This window comes from Callorhinus ursinus, unplaced genomic scaffold, assembly GCF_003265705.2.
Source record: "Callorhinus ursinus isolate GAN/ISIS: 27379988/994484 unplaced genomic scaffold, GSC_fseal_2.0 scaffold5, whole genome shotgun sequence".
NCBI lineage: Eukaryota > Metazoa > Chordata > Mammalia > Carnivora > Otariidae > Callorhinus > Callorhinus ursinus.
This window is the reverse complement of record NW_027397067.1, coordinates 21,582,968-21,600,837: the sequence shown is the minus strand read 5'-3', so window position 1 is coordinate 21,600,837 and position 17,870 is coordinate 21,582,968. Positions and strand designations below refer to the sequence as shown.

At 34.8% G+C, this 17,870-nt stretch overlaps 1 protein-coding gene across 7 annotated transcripts in view; it reads right to left on the bottom strand.

The window, feature by feature from the left end:
• Positions 1-825: 825 nt before the first annotated feature.
• XKR9 (XK related 9) overlaps positions 826-17,870 on the bottom strand; it is an 86,405-nt gene continuing 69,360 nt past the window's right edge. For 6 of the 7 annotated variants that reach the window (XM_073892879.1, XM_025870716.2, XM_025870717.2 and 3 more), the window contains 2 exons: positions 10,097-10,317; positions 826-1,524 (listed from right to left, as the gene is read on the bottom strand). In XM_073892879.1, the coding sequence (XP_073748980.1) occupies positions 896-1,524; positions 10,097-10,317 (850 nt within the window). In that variant the 3' untranslated portion in view covers positions 826-895. Of the gene's footprint in view, positions 1,525-6,282; positions 6,438-10,096; positions 10,318-17,870 lie in introns of all 7 variants that reach the window. The other variant, XM_073892881.1, reaches the window with a different exon arrangement.

Here is a 17,870-nt window from a genome sequence, read left to right as displayed (position 1 = left end):
TAAGTGAAATGAGCCAGTCACAAAAAGACAAACACTCTATGATTCCCCTTATATGAGGTATCTAAAGTAGTCAAATTTATAGAAACAGAAAATAGAACTGTGGTTCCCAGAGGCTGGAGAGAGGGAAATAGGAAGTTGTTCAATGGGTATAGAGTCTCAGTTTTGCAAGATGAAAAAGTTATAGAGATGCACAACAAGGTGAATGTAAGTTAATGCTAGGTTAAACTGTACACTTAAAAATGGTAAACTTGATGCTTTGCTTTCTTCCTCTTTCCTTCTTTTCCCTTTTCCTCTACTCAATCTGCCCCCAACTCAAAATATATGCACTGAATCAACAACACAGAGGAAAGAAAAATGAGCGTTCTGCTCTTTTCCCTTTGCAGTTCTCCACAACAAGCATTAGTTGTAGTTCAGAAATTAGGGAGTGAAGGAGGGCACGTATTGGGATGAGCACTGGGTGTTCTACGCAACTAATGAATCGTTGAACACTACAACAAAAACATATGATGTACTATATGCTGGCTAACTGAACATAATAAAAAAAAGAAAAGAAAGAAAGAAAGAATGAGGGAAAAGTTGAAGGGAAGCTCAATTCCAGGTTTCTAATTTCAGGGAACCAGAACATTTCTTCCAATTCAGGCTCAAGCTGGCAACTCTATTAGGCAAGAGGGAAATGTACTTGAGTACCCAAGATCTTTAAAACCAAATGAGAAATTAATTTAAATAATAAAGTATTACTATGCTCTCTCACATTCATAGTTAATGTACTAAAACTGATCTCAAATTAAAAGCAAAAATAAATAGGCAAAAATAAGAAACAACACATAGACATAACATTTTCTTTATTAACCAATGAAACAAAAAAAATAAGAAAACAGATCTCACAAATGAATAGCTATTCCATTAGAAAATACTTCATTCTACAATCTCTTTGAACTGCTCTTCCATCAATTTCATCAGGTTTTGTTTCTTCATTTCTGTCTGGGTGGAAAGTCCCATAATAAACAATAAGAAAAATAATTCCAAGGACAAGAGTAAGAGCTACAGTGATACTGATAGACATAAAATAGTCTGAATTAAAAATAGAGACTGGGGAAATCCAGAACACAACCAATATCCCCACTGTGGCCAATACCCTTACAATATAATAACAAAACATTGGACATTTAGTATTCTGTCCCTTAATATTAAAAAATGTAAAAGTAAGAATGAATCCAACAACAACTCTGTATAACAATTCCATACTTATAGAAGCACAAAATTGAGTTTGCTTTTTAAATGCCCACAATATCCCTAAAAACCAAAGAAATAATAACAGAAATAATGCAATCTTAACATTTAAGAATAAAAGAAGTACAACACTCAGCATCCAAGATAATAATGTAAACAACTTATAAAAGAGGTATGTGAATTTGGGACAGAATCCATTAAGGAGATTTTTATCAGGCAAGGATTTTCTTAAAGCTACTTGATAATCAACAGTTGACCAAGAAATAGCACAGCAAGAGACCGTAATGGCTGCATCTACAAAATAAAAAATAAAAAATAGATATACTGTTATAAGAATAATAATAGCAATATTAAATTACTATATGCCATACATGCTTTATCTTTATCTATATACACACCTAAAACACATCAAGTACTTTATATACTCATCTCACCTAATCCTTTGAAATAGATATTAATATTCCCATATTACATATGAAAGAACTGCTGCTTAGAAAATATACATATTACTTGACTTAAGTCACACAGCTAGCAAGTTGCAGAGAGCTGAGATTTGAAGCTAAATCTGCCTGATTTCAAAGTTGGTGTACTTAAATGCTATATTAGACTGCTTTATAAGATTTTAAATAAATTCACTGTACAAATTTTATTGTGCAATTGGTATAATGGAAACTGCACACTCTGGAAGTCCTCTACAATTACAGTCCTAGCTTCTCCAGTCCCTTTGGCTTTGACCTTGAATATATACTTAATTCACCCAGACACAGCATAATGGGGGACAGCAGTAAGAAGGAAGGGAGGAAGAGAGGGAGGTTAAATAGAAAATTTAATGTAAGTATAAGGTATCAACAAGCTCAATTTCCCATTTCTTTAGATGATGAATCAAAAATATAAATATATTCTAAAACTTACAGATTTCTATAGACTTGATATCTTTACCCCTTTTCTCCCCCCAACAAATTACAGAAGTTCAGTATTACTTTGAAAAGGCATGCCATTAGCCCGTCAAAGCTGAGAACGTTTATAAAACTGAAAGCAAAGACATCAGAGGATTAGAAAGAATTTAAAGCAGAATACAGAATGCTATTCCTTCCCACTTAGTCTCATTGGAGGTCTATATATTAGAATAAAAAAGCAATTTACTTAAATTGACCTATTGAAGAAGATTATGATGATTTTAAATGCCTTTGTCTACTCTCCTGGTTTTACAATATTCCATGCTGGACCATACAATTAGCTGGACTTTTTTCTTTCTTCTTTAATTCTAGTATATTTTAATTAAGGCACTGCTTTCCTCTAAATTGTCCTATGATTTTTTTCTCTAATTAGTTTTAACTTCTACAAAACTACATATATGTAACAACTGAACAAATAAACAAAAAAAATTAATACATATAATTTAAATGTCACTAAGCTCTACCCCTCCTCACCTCTCAGTCACAGCCCCCAGAAGAAATCACTAAAACTCTTCTAACTTTTCTTCTGACATTTATTGTTGTATTTATAAATAAAACAAATATTTTTTACTTTATCTGCTTTAGATACTCCTTCTTGATTTCCTCTTTGGAAAGAAGAAAATTTAGCACATACACACATAAATACACACCTTACTTGCATTTTCCTTTCCCTCTGTCTAGCCCAACAGAGTAACATCACAATTTTTGGTAAAAGTCAGTATTTGGTGTTTATCTTATTATAACTACACAAGTAAAGATTTTTTTTTTATTGCTCAGCCAAGTATTACACTGATATATTTCCTTTCTTTTAAAACTGTTCATTGTTCCTTCACTTGCTTAGTTTTTCATAATCCTATCAATATTTCTTAGGAAAATCTTCAAATTAATTAATTAGTAAAACTTCCTATATACACATCTATTAATCTGTTCCTTTTTTCTAAGAATAGGATCCTATTGGTCTAAGGTGGTTGTTTTCAAGTCTTGCTTTCTGCCTTCCCAGAACTTCCCTTCACTTCTCTTTGGTGTTAACTTCCTGTTTCCTGTTTTCAAGTCTTGCTTTAGTCTCATGTTTTGATCAAGCATTCTCCAGATATTCCTGAGAGATGTTGCACCTAAGCAAAAAATTTTTGAGACCATGTATGTCTCAAAATATCTTTATTCTACCCTCACATTTGATATACAGTCTTGCTAGAAAGAGAATTGAAAGTTAAAAAATGTGGGGTGCCTGGGTGGCTCAGCTGGTTAAGCATCTGACTCTTGATTTTGGCTCAGGTCAAGATCTCAGGGTCCTGGGATCAAGCCCCAAGTCAGGCTCTATGCTCAGCATGGAGTCTGCTTGTCCTTCTCCCTCTGCCCGCCCCCCCGCCCCTGCGTGCTCTCTCTCAAATTAATTAATTTTTTAAAAATCTTTTTTAAAAAGTTGAAAAATGTTTTGGGAGGGTACCTGGGTGGCTCAGCAATTAAGCATCTGCCTTCAGCTCAGGTCATGGTCCCAGGGTTCTGGGATTGAGCCCCGCATCAGGCTCCCTGCTTGGTGTGAAGCCAGCTTCTCCCTCTCCCACTCCCCCCTGCTTGTGTTCCCTCTCTCACTGTGTCTCTGTCAAATAAATAAATAAAATCTTTTAAAAAAAATATTTTCGGGGCACCTGGGTGGCTCAGTCAGTTGAGCGTCTGCCTTCCACTCAGGTCAGGGTCCTGGGACTGAGCTCCACATAGGGCTGCCTGCTCAGCATGGGGGGGGGGGTTGTTGCTTCTCCCTTTCCTCTCCCACTACCCTCCACCCCGCTCATGCACTCTCTAATAAATAAAAACCTTAAAAAAATTTTTTTAATGTTTTCCATTGAAACTTTAAAGTCATTACTCTTTAAGCTCTAATTTCAAGTAATACAATGAAGAATTTCAATGCCATTCAGTTTCTCTCACATCTCATAGAATGTTATCTTTATCCTTGCTTCTCCAAATGTTATAATGATAGGCTCAGTATGGCCATTTTTATTCACACTTTCAATCTAATAACCCACATCCTTCAGTGATACGCTGTTTTATTCTTTGGTGGTTTTGCTAGAAATCACAACATGCATATTTAATATATCAAAGTTTTATGTTAATGTTTTACTTCATAGATGGGTTTATAAAAAAAGTAATGAAGCTTAAATTTCAGGGACTCACACCTGCCCAGGTCCTTTCAAGCCTAGCAAAGCTCTAGCAATGTGTTCACTCTGTCATATATTTTTATAAGATTTGGGAAAATAAGACATTTTAACTGCAGTTGATTAAACGCCCTGTCTCTACTCCTACTTACTCTCTATTTTCCCTTGGTGTATTGAAGTGGCTGTGGTCATTTTGAAGACCTAAGGGAAACTGAGTTGAGAACACATTTAGTTTAGTTTTGAGAAATATGTTTATAAGATTTGTTTAAATAATTAAAATCTTACTAAGTGACAGAGCTAAGATTCTCAGGCAGTTTGCCTGATATTAACACTTCACAGGGCACCTTAAGCGTCTGCCTTCAGCTCAGGTCATGATCCCAGGGTCCTGGGATCCAGCCCTGCATCAGCTCCCTGCCCTGCGGGAAGCCTGCTTCTCCCTCCCCCACTCCCCTGCTGTGTTCCTTCTGTCACTGTCTCTCTCTCTGTCAAATAAATAAAATCTAAAAAAAAAGATACTTCACTGTATTGCCATCAACAGGCCTTTGATTACTTAACATTAGGCATAATGGTCTAGCCTTATCCAGTTGACATGATTAGTTCGAAACTATTTCCCATTTCTTACTAATCTACCTGCTCTAATATATTTTTCTGATCATTTAGCTAACCTAACATTAAATCACACTCTATCCAAACTAAATTCCTTGTCTTTACAACCGTATCTTTGCTTATGTATTTCTCTCAGTCTGAAATGACCTTGTCAAATTATGCATATACAGATTATTATTTTCTGAGTTGATATTACTGACACCAGTGAAGAAAACCTAAGACTACCAATATTTACTAAATGAGACATCAATAATAAACTAGTGTTGTCAGTTCAAACAGTACTGAAAATTAGTTACTTCATGAAAAAAAATATATTTTTTTAGATATTTAGATATTTAGATAGATTTAGATAGATTTTAGATATTTAGATATTTAGATATTTAGATATATTCTGATTTTGTAGCACATTAGTAAAAAAACTGCCAGTGTTTTTCCAGACTTAACAATCCAAAAAATATACATATTATTAATAATTTGTGAAGTTGAAACTTTTCTAAGTTAAAATAAAAAACAAATTTCAATCAACTATGCTAAAAAACATTGAATTTTTCTATTCTCTCTACAAAATTAAAAATTATCAAGTCAATCAGAGTATGCAGCCAAAAATATTAGAGTATCAAAATAATAAAAAATATATTGCTTTTCTTCCTCTTGTGAAATTTGTGGCATTTGTCAGCTATCTGTATTTTTTTAAAATGTTTTCTTTCCTACCTTTTATGGACTGAACTGTATTCCCCCAAAATTCATATGATGAAGCCCTAACCCTTAATGCTCTATTTTGAAATAGTGCCTTAAAGAGGTTTTTAAGGTTAAATAAGGTCATAAGGGCAGGGCCCAAGTCTGATAGGACTGATGTTCTTATAAGAGGAAGAGACACCAGAGATCTTTCTCCATACAGAGAGGAAAGGCCATGTGAGGACACAGCAATAAGGTGGCCATCTGCAACCCAAAGAGAGAACCCTCACCGGAAACCAACTCTGCTGGCACCTTGATCTTACACTTCCCATCCCCAGAACTTGAAGAAAATATATTTCTGATGGTTAAGCCGTAGAATTCTATTATAGCAGCCTACACAGACTAACACAGTATCTAATTTGTTTTCATATTATATTTTTTTTCTTAAATACGGTCTCTCTAAATGTTTTAGTTTTACACTTCAAATAACCCAGATCCACCTTTCCTTTACCTTTTTTCTGGACTATACAAGGAATTTAAAACACTTTAACTCCATTATCTCCTACCAGACTTACATGTCATCACTCTCTTATACTTTCCTTCTATTTTTTTCTTAACTACATAGTATTATTTTTATTTTACAGTCTTCATTTAGATTTACTCACGTATTTACTATTTTCTTTCCTCTTTATTCCTTCTTGCATCTCAGAACACCTCTGTCCTGCATGAAGTATATTCTTTGAAATTTCCTTTAGTAGTGATATGCTAAGGCATGGATTTCTTTTACTTAGTTGTTTGTCAGATGAAGGGCTTCCTGAATCTGTGGGTAGGTGACTCTCATCATTTCTGAAATTTTTTCAGCCATTAACTTTTCAAAATTACCTCTGTTCCATTCTTTCTCTCCTCTCCTTCACAGACTCTGCTCAGATGTATATTAAACCTTCTCATCCCACCTTCCATGTCTCTTAATATCCCTTTCACATTTTCTATCTCTTTGTCTCTATAAAGTATAATCTGAATAATTTCTTCTGATCTGGCATTGAATCACTGTCTATACAGTTATGTCTTATCTGCTAAGTTTTTAATTTCAATTCTTAAATCTTTTCATTCTCATAAATTCTACTCTTTTCTTTTTCAAATACACAATTCATTTTTTATAGTTTCCTATATTTTTCAGTTCATTTACCTCTTTCAACACAATAGGATGTATGTCTTATACTTTGCAACTGTTAATTTCCAATATCTAAGGGCTTAATAAGTTTTTTTCTATTTCTGCTGTTCTTACTCATGATGCCTTATTTCTTTTGGTGCTATAAATTACTGTAAGCCATTCATTTTCCTTGGAAAACTATCTGTGAAAATTACCTGAGGCCCAAGAGTAAGTGAATTCCTCCAGGGAGGATTTACACTTGTTCGTGCAAGATGGCTAGGGTCATTATCAGTCTGGGACCACTTTAAACTATATTCATAGCTTGGCTTTTATTAGTTTGTTTTTGGGTTTTTTTGTTTTTTGGACTAAAGATGAGAATTTTGATTGCAAAATTGTTATATTGTTATGTTTCCCTGCTCTACTCAGCAGCAAGGCAATATTCCTTGCTATCTCTTGAAAGTAGATACTTTTGCCCTGAGGAGGGTACCTTTTGGGGTAACATTTCTACAGATTAGAACTTTCTATCAGACGTCCCTTCCTTATGAGGATTGAGTTTTGTCTTCAGTCCACACACTGGAAGCTATCAAAACTGAATCTGCTACTTACAGGTTTGGTTAAAAAGCAAAACAAACAAACAAACAAACAAAAAACCCTCCAGGTATAAATGCCTTCAGAATCTTATTAACCCTGTGTTCCCATTTTCAAGTATATTTTGGCCTCTCATATCAGACTGTTTTATGGTTTTATGAAGACTTTCAAAAATAACCAATTGTTTTATGTATTTTCAGAGAGAGGATTAATTCAAATAATTTAGACTTTCAGTGGTAAAGTTTATTTAAATAATCTGTTTTCCATCTGCTTTCCATCTTCTAAACATTTGTTGATATTCTAATCTGCTATTCTACTTTACATTCTCTTTGTCCTTGTGGATTTATATGGTTTTTACTCCTTCACTCCCCTTTTTAGTATAATTTCAGGAAAGTGCAAAGATAAAAGAATATGTTCAGTCTTCTGAAGTACTTCTATATATAACCTGATTTTTTGTACATTTTATTCTTCCTGATTGTCAAAACAATATATGAGTACCACAGAAAATTTTTAAATTCAGGAAAGTTTAAAGATGAAATAAAATCATTCATAATCCTACTACCAAGAAGCAGCCACAGTTGACGTTTTGCATGTTTTCTTCCATTCCTATATAATAATTTCTCTGTATCCTTAAAAGTATGATAGAAAATTTGGCAATCAAGAGCTTTGCATTGTGGGAACTCTTTCCTTTCTCTCTCCTGGCCATTTTGGTAGCTGTTTTGGGTTGGGACCGTCCCACATCTAAGGCAAAAAGATGGTGGCCACAAAGAAGATGAAAAAGTCGCTGGAGTCAATCAACTCTAGGTTCCAACTCACTATGAAAAGTGGAAAATATGTGCTGGGGTACAAGTCTCCTCTGAAAATGATCAGACACGCAAAGCGAAACTGGTCATCCTCGCCAACTGCCCAGCCTTGAGGAGATCTAAAATAGGAATACTACACCATGTTGTCCAAAACTGGTGTCCATCACTACAGTGGCAATAATATTGAATTGGGCACAGCATGTGGGAAATACTATAGAGTATGACACTAGCTATAACTGATCCAGGTGATTCTGATATCCTTAGAAGCATGCCAGAACAGACTGGTGAACAGTAAATCACACAAAATTTTTCTTTAATAAAACTGACCAGAGCTTGTTTTAAGAAAAAAAAAGTATGATAGAAAATTTCATAAATTTTTTGCCTGAATTTTATTTTAGAATTACTTTTCTATGTCATTAAAATTTATTTATAAATACTATTTCTAGTGGCTACATCATTTTTATACTAACAGTCTATAATTAGATTTCTCATTTTTTGCTATTTTTAACTAACATCTAAACTTCTTACTTCAAGAAGAAACTAAAGGATGGAGGATAGAACACTAACATAAAGAGAGCTGTTACTGGATCCCACTGCTGGTATGGATGCTGTGTACTACTTGGAATCATCAGAAAATCTACCATAATACAGGCTGTAAGCTCTAAATGTCGAACTTCTAGCTTCAAGAACTATATGATATAGAACTTTTAAGCACAAACCCACAAATTCTTTGAATCACAAGGAATACAAAGTCTCATAAGTACATTCTCTTTGATGTATTACTAACAATCAAAGTAAAGGTAAAAATATTAGAAGGGACCACAGTCTAGAGGTTTATGGGAAATTGGAAACAAGAAGACTGTTTGAGGGAATGAACTGATCTCACAGGTGACTCTAACATAGAAGGAACTCCAGGGAAAATGATAATCTGTTCCTCTGCGATGAATCCAAGTAAACACAGAACCAGAGTCATTAATGAAAACTGGGGCTATTATTTAGCAAATGGGTTTTTTTAACATCTCAAATTAAATACCTAAAAAGGTTTTTTTAATGAAAATACCAATTGTCCTTTAAAAATGAACATTTTACCTTAATGAGGAAATCTGCTAGAGAGGAGGAATATATTGGCCAACTTACAAAATTTTCACAATTTTGTGGTGTTTGCACTTTCATCCAATGATTCCAATTCTGGGAATTTACCCTATGGATATACTTCACACATGCAAAATGATTCCTGCATAAGATTACTCATTGCAGCATTTTTTTTACAAGAGTAAAATATTAGAAACAACCTAAATTAACATAAATATAGGGCTTGTTAAATAAATCATGGTACATACATAACTTGTAATACTATGCAGATAATAAAAATGAATGAGAGAGTTATTTCTGTATTGATATGGATAGATCTCCAAGACATACTGTTAAGTGTAAAAAGCAAAGACAATTTTTATGTTATCATTTCTGAAAAAGAATATAGATTTTTAAAAAAATTTTCTGAAAGAATCATCAAAAAACTAACAATAATAGTTTCCTTTCTGGGCAGACAAAAGAAGAAACGGGAAGAAGGGAGAGGGAGACAATATATCTTCATATACTTTTTGATATTTCCACAATATACTTCTTTTCAAAAAAATGAATAATTCTAAAAAGTAAAAAACTGTAAGAAAACTTCCAAAACCTTTTTAAAGAGTTATGTAGTTGAGGGGCTCCTGGCTGCCTCAGTCAGTTAAGCATCTAACTCTTGATTTCGATTCAGGTCATGATCTCAGGGTTGGGAGATCAAGCCCCATGTTGGGCTCCGTGCTGGGCATGGAGCCTGCTTAAAGATTCTCTTTCTCCCTCTCCCTTTTTCCCCTCCCCGCCCACAAAAAAATATTGAAAAAAAAAAAAGATCTCAGAACATCCATTTAACACAGGGTGTTACGAAAGACTTACACTGACTGAAATTTGCTTGACCATGTTCCAGAAAGGTGTAGAGCTGCAAAACAAGTTGTGGGCAGCCTTCCAGGTAGGTCTCAAATAGCCTGAGCATGCTCAAATCAGTCATTCTATCTATAACTTCTTTATGTGGATCAATTTGTTCTTCCATAAAGTTATCAGTTTTGCTGCTATTTTTGAAAGCCACATGATAACCCTTTTTCAAGGCAAACCAATACCTGTAAACACAAACATTTATCTTCAGTAAAATATTCTTTGTAACATGTTAATATACATAATAATTTTGGAAAAATTAACGTGTTTAAGTACAGAATTTTCTGGGGTGCCTGGGTGGCTCAGTTGGTTAAGCGTCTGACTTCATTCAGCTCAGGTCATAATCTCAGGGTCCTGGGATCAAACCCCATGTCAGGCTCCTTGCTCAGAGGGGAATCTGCTTGTCCCTCTGCTCCCCACCCCACTCATGCGCACATGCACGTACTTTCTCTCTAATAAATAAAATCTTTAAAAAAAATTACAGAATTTTCCCACAAACTTTCTCCACTACAAATTTCCTTAAAATCTGTGAATATCTCATGGTAGCTTTATTACAATTCAAACTCCATAAACTTTGGGGCACCTAAGTGGCTAAGTCAGTACAGTGGCTGCCTTTGGCTCAGGTCATGATCCTGAGGTCCTGGGATCAAACACCACATTGGGCACCCTGCTCAGCAGAGAGTCTGCTTCTCCTTCTCCCTCTTCCTCTGACCCTCCTCCCTGCTCATGGTGCTCTCTCTCTCTCAAATGAATAAAAAAACACTCCATAAACTTTAATTGCATATTTGATAGGCACTGTATGCTAGCACTGTTAAGCATACATGATCTCAATTTATCTTCATAGTAATTATGTGAGATGAGTAGGTATCATTCCAATTTCACAGATGAGAAAACTAAGGATGAGAATGGTAGAGTGATTAACTAAAAGTAAAGGGCAGACCAAGACTCCAAACCTAGATCTTATGATTCCTAGTCTTAACCACTACCTTCTGAAAGACAAACTGCAATTTTCAATTCATGCAAGTTATCTTAACTACAAGACAGATACATGCTTTTAAAATGTCAAAGTTGAAGATGAGACTGAACCTAGCAAACAATTACTCAATATCTACAAGGCGCTAGGCTCTTTGACCATTACCATCCTAGAAAATATGTAATTTCTCAAAGGCTTTTAAAACACCCTTGCTCAGGCTCTTCTTTTCAAAGAATTTTAAAATGAACATGAGTTATCATCATACAAGTAAAACTAATAATAAAACATACTGAGACACTTATTTGAAGAAATTTGGGGCTAGCAAAAAGGCAACAAGGATTCTAGCCCAAAGTTTATCAAAACTCTTTATTCCTCAGTTTCCTCATATAAAAATAAGGGCAGTGATACATAGCTTGTTTCAGTTGGCCCCTTCTGTCAACGTTTCCCATTTCAGTAAATGGTACTAACATTTACCATGTCACTCAGACCAAAAACATGGAAATAATTTCCAACTCCTTTATTTTTTCTCATACCCTAAAAAAATTCTTCAGCAGGTTCTCTTGGTTCTGGCTCTATCTTCAAATATATCCAAATCTGAACACATCACACATCATCACTTCCACTGCCTCAATCCTAATTTAAACAGCCAACATCTCTGGTCTAGATTACTTCAACAGCCTCATAACTGGTCTCCGATTCTACTCCTGCTCCCTATGCATCCTATTCTGTACATAGCATCTAGACTGAACCTGTTAAACACAATTCAGATGTGACTCTGCTGAAAATGTTCCAATGAACATTTTGTTCCATCAAACTTAGAATAAAACCCAAAGTCCTTACCATATTTTAAAAGGCCCTTCATAATCTGCCTCACACACACTACCCCCACTACCTTTCCATCTCATTTTTCTAGCACTTCCAATATACCCTTCTTGCTGTTTTTCCCAACTTAAAGGCTTTTGTCTTTGCTACTCCCTCTGCGTGGAACTCTTCTGGGTCTGATGTGGTAGATGTTGGTCCAGGAAGTTCTGCACATGCATGGCACCATCTCCCATGAACACCCATGGGAGGTCATGGCTGATCTCTACTTCTACAGAGATTCTGAAGAGATTGAAAAAAAAAGAGCAGGCTGCTGCTAAAAAGGCTGTGACCAAGGAGGAATTTCAGGGTGAATGGACTGCTCCAGCTCCTGAGCTCACCACTACTCAACCTGAAGTAGGTGACTGGTCTAAAGGCATGCACGTGCCCTTGGTGCCTATTTAGCAGTTCCCCACTGAAGACTGGAGCGTTCAGCCTGCCACTGAAGACTGGTCTGCAGCTCCAACTGCTCAGGCCACTGAATGGGGAGGAAAAAACACTGAGTGGTCTTAAGCCACTCTTCCACAAACTCTTAAACAAAATGGAAATAAGGCTGACAGTAATTAAACAGTTTCTTATAAAAATGAAAATTTAAGTGGTGCCTGCGTGGCTCAGTCAGTTGAGCAACTAACTCTTGATTTCACCTCAGGTCACGATCTCAGGGTCATGGGATCAAGCCCCACATGAGGCTCTGCGCTCAGCACAGTGTCTGCTTGTCCCTCTCCCTCCCCCCATCTGTGCATGCATGGTCTCTCTCTCACTCTCTCTTAAATAAATGGGTAATCTTTAAAAAAAATAGAAAATAAAATTTAAAAAATTTTTTTAAAAAAGAAAATTTACAAATTTACTCCTTAACTTCATTTAGGTATCTACTCAAATGCCACTTCCTCACAGAGTCTTTCCAGATCACACCATCTAAAATAGTACTATTCTCCATCATATTCTCTTTATCCTGTGTTTTTTCATCACCACTTGACATATTACTTATTTTTATCTTTACCTCCTCACAAAAATGAAATCTACATGGGAGCAGGGATTTTTGTTTTGTTTTGCTGTATCCTAATCAACTAGAACAATAGCTGGTACATAGATTTTCAGAAAATATTTACTGAATGAATTAGTAAATGAAAGCTCATATTTCTTCCATAAAGAGACAGTAGATAGGAAAGAACTTTGAAAAGCTGGATGTAAAACACAAATATAAGATACTCCTATCATAAACAAGATATATACATACATGGATATACAAAGATTCATTATGTGGCAAACAGAAGTATGTTTTTAGGGGAAGTGGGTAGGGGAATGGGGTAATTGGGTGATGGGCATTAAGGAGAGCACTTGATATAATGAGCACTGGGTGTTATATGCAACTGATGAATCACTAAATTCTACCCCTGGAACTAATAATATAGTATATGTTAACTAAATTGAATATAAATTTAAAAAAATTTTTAAGTATATTTTTATCACAGTTTCAAATAACATGGTCTATTATATTCATTGTGGGCTAGATGCCAAGGCAGAAAGTCTACAAAAATGATGGTGTGATCTCCACTTCAATGACCTTACAACCTAATAGGAAGGTCAAGCCTATAAACTATTAGCTGCAATACAAGGCAGAAGAAATAACTACTCAATAGAAATGTAAATACTCTGTTGTAAAAGTACAGAAGAAAAAAATGATGAACACTCCCTAGAATTTATAGGTGCGATTTACAGGGAAAGTTGTGTTTGAGTCTTTTCTGGGTATCTGGCACAACAGAAAGTTCCCATATGTATATTATATAATACTATTATGTAATACAACATCATGTTCCTGTTCCTAAAGTAGATTATAAACTTTTCACAAATATTAACAGGTACATACCCACAGCATAGAGTGGGAGAGGTAGCAAAGCACAATGGCTAGGAGTACAAATTCTAATAAAGCCAGAACACCTGAGTTCAAACCCCAGCTCCATCACTTCCTAGCTTAACCCCTCTGCTCCTGAGTGTCCTCATCTGAAAAATGGAAGCATTCATCATATCCACCTCACTGAATTGTGGTGAGGAAAGTTAATACATGTAAACTGCTTAGACCAGTACCTGGCACATGTTAAGTACCATATAGGTGACTATTAAACAACAAAAAAAAAAAGCTGTTTATAGATGTTCACATTAACATTTTCAGTAACTTTAGGGAGCAATTTTTCCAATTCTGTAGCAATTAATGGAAAATCAATACAAAGTTCTGCTTATCTAAAGGATAACTTCATGGGAAAGGGGAGTATGAATATAATTTTTTAGTCAATAAGATATTGTTTCAGTTTTATGGAACAAATGATTAAGAAGCCAAAGGAAAAAAAAAAGGGAGCTTTCTTATATTTTGTCACAACATATTCTTTTATTTGAGATAAAAAGGCACCAGCTTCTACTATTGATGGATTACTTTATATCAGGCTAATCCTCCTACTGATGACAGTGATAAATTCTAGACAAAACATAAAAGAGAACAAAGCACAGAAGAGGAACCAAAAGTAAGAAGAAACAAGAGGGCATTCAACCCTTAAAAAAAGGGCATCATACTGTATGAGATACACATTTATCTGGCTTTTCCTCTGAAGACATCCCATAGCCCAAAGGGCACAAAGCAGATACAGCTCAAGCAGAAAATCAAAATATTACTGGCCCAAAGAATCAAAGGACTGGGTTTGAATCTACCAGAATGGTTAGAAATTAAAGGAGGGGGGGGAATCTCAGGAAAGAGGAAGCCACAGAGTAGAGAACACCCAAGTCTGCATATACTCTCCTCTGATACATGGTTGAGCCCTTACTATGTTTGTGTGGGATGAGACTCCAAGGAACTGAGGAAAATTTCACCAGAAAGAACCTAAGCAAAGATTTCAGCAGCTGTCTGCCACAAGGAAGAGTCTAGAGTTTGAGCTCCACCAAATTAGAGGGGCTTGGTAGATACTTCAGGCATTCCAATGAAACCCCAAAAGAGACATGCTTTAGGAGTAAAGACCATATTTCAGGCCTGAGAGATTTTGCCTTGAACTAATAACAAAATCAAAATACACCTTCCCTAACAAAACCTAAACCAAGCCTCTGTAACACAACAAGGTAATCTGCCAATAATTTAACATCTGCTTTTTCTTCAGTGGAAGATAACAGAAACTAGTCTCTACAAAATCTCAATCACAATGTCCACTACACAATAAAAAATAACTCGACATGCAAATAAACAGGGAAATGTGACTTATACAGACGAAAATCAGTTAACAAAAAACATCAGTTACTAGAAGCATACCCATAGATGACTCAGATGTTGAAATTAGCAAACAAACTAAAGCACAGAGGAAAAAACTGGGGAAAAAAGAGTCACAGAATCCCGATAACACAGGTGTACACAAGTCCCAAAAGAAAAAGAGAGAGATGATGGGGCAAAAAAAAAAAAATTACTTGACAAAATACTAGCCAAAAATATTTTCTAAATTTGACCAAAAACAACATATAGATCCAAAAAGTTCAAAGAACCCAAACAGGAAAAATACAAACAAAACCATACATAGGCCCATCATACTCAAATTGCTGAGAATTCAGTATAAAAAGAAAATCTCAAAAACAGAGAAAAAAGATATATTCCATCCTGGGAAACAAAAAGAATGTTAACTGACTTCTCACCAGAAACAACAAAAGCCAGAAGATGACTATATCAGTAGCCACGCAAAATGTAAATGGATTAAACACTTCAACTGAATGAGACTCTCAAACTGGATAAAAAAATCAAGATTCACTTTTGGTGCTTTGCAAGAAATTCTCTTTAAACTTTTTGGTTTTGATCAAATTTCAAACAGATAGTTTGAAAGGAAATTACCAAAAATTGTTGGTATGGTTATATTAATATCTCAGACAAAAGAGACTTCAAATCAAGAAATATTACCAGGGATAAGGAGGGTCATGTCATAGCGATGTATAAGAATCAATTCTTCTTGAAGACATCTGTATGTACCTAATAATGGAGCTTTAAGATACCGGAAGCAAAAATTGTCAAAAATAAAAGGAGAAAAAGACAAATCCATAATCTTAGTTGAGGATTTTAACACTTATCTCTCAGCAATTGAAAGAAAAACAAGGTCAAAAAATATATATAAGTAAGGATATAGAAGATTTTAATAACACTATCAGCTTAATCATCCTAATTTACATGTATAGAATACTACATTCAACAATGGCAAATTATAAATTCTTTTCAAATGCACATGGAATATTCACCAAGTTAGACTCTGTGCTGGGCCTTAGAACAAATCTCAATAAATTTAAGAAGGGTGTATTCATACAAAGTATGTTCTCTGACCAAAACAAAATTAAATGAGAGATCATCAACAATAAGATATCTAGGGAAATCCCCAAATATTTAGAGTTTGTAGTAAAAGGTCCAGATCCTAAGGTTTCATAAATACTGCAACCTAGGAAATCTGAACATTACTAAAAGACCTCTCTCTAAAGAGTTTCAGATAGAAAATAAATAAGAAAGACAGTCCAACTGTTTAATGCCCATTTAAGAAACTCTAAAAAGAAAGAAGGAAGAATCTACAAGAAAAGGAGATTCATCTCCCATTGTACTCTATTTTATACAATTTGAACTTTTTTTTACAATGTATTTAAAAGGAACAAAAATAACACCCATATTTTAAATAATCCAAATGTCTTTCATATACCCATCAAAAGGAAAGTCTCCTTTGGCAAAGAAAAAGGTTTTATCACAAATCATACATAAAATGGAAATGCAAAAGTGTCATCTAATTTATATTCTGGAAAATGAAACATTCTTCTCCACAGACCCCTGAGCAGTAACAGCATACTTAGTAAGAACAGGCACTTATATCTAATAAATAATTCATGTTAATATTCCTTGTCTTTCATCTACCAACACAAACTCAATTTAGCTATCCTATAGGGAAATGAATCCATAATTTAGTATATCTCAAGTTTTTCTATACTTAGTCTGCACAATCCCTAAGATAATTTGGCCCATTTTTACTGTTTTAAGTCTTGCTCATTTCTCGCTATTTGTCTCAGTATTCTGCCACTTCCTACACTAACATACAAAGATAAAGAAAAAGAAAGACAAAAAGAAGGAAGTGTCTTTATTTATCTAGCTGGCATTTTTCACTAATAGCCAACCTAATTCAGTTTTTCCTTTTTCCTTTTGTCTAATTATTTGAACAGGCAAAATATTTACATAATTCAAAAATCAAAAAAGTTATTCACTGAAAAAACTTCATCCCACTCCTATGACCCAACTACCCAGGTTTCATGCTCCCCAATGACCACAAGAATTCACTGTTAGTAGTTTCATGTGTACCCTTCTAGAGTTTGTTTATGCATATGCAAGCAAGGTTATAACCAAGTATATAAGCCTTTGACCGCCTTCTTTTACACAGATTGTAGCATATCAGAACCGCTGTCTGCACTTGTCTTTTCACTTAAAAATACTTCTTAGACAGTTTCTTCAACAAATGGTGTTGGAATAACTGAACAGCAACATGCAAAAGAATGAAACTGGACCACTTTCTCACACGATACACAAAAACAAATTCAAAACAGATTAAAGACATAACTGTGAGACAGGAATGTATCAAAATTCTAGAGGAGAACACAGGGAGTAACCTCTTTGACATCAGCCATAGCAACTTCTTTCTAGATATATTTCCAGAGGCAAGGAAACAAAAGCAAAAATAAACTATTGGGACTTCATCAAAATAAAAAGCTTCTGCACGGTGAAGGCAACAATCAACAAAACTAAAAGGAAGCCTATAGAATGGGAGAAGATGTGCTAATGACGTATCTGATAAAGGGCTAGTATCCAAAATACATAAAGAACTTATCAAACTCAACACCCAAAAAAACAAATAATACAATTTA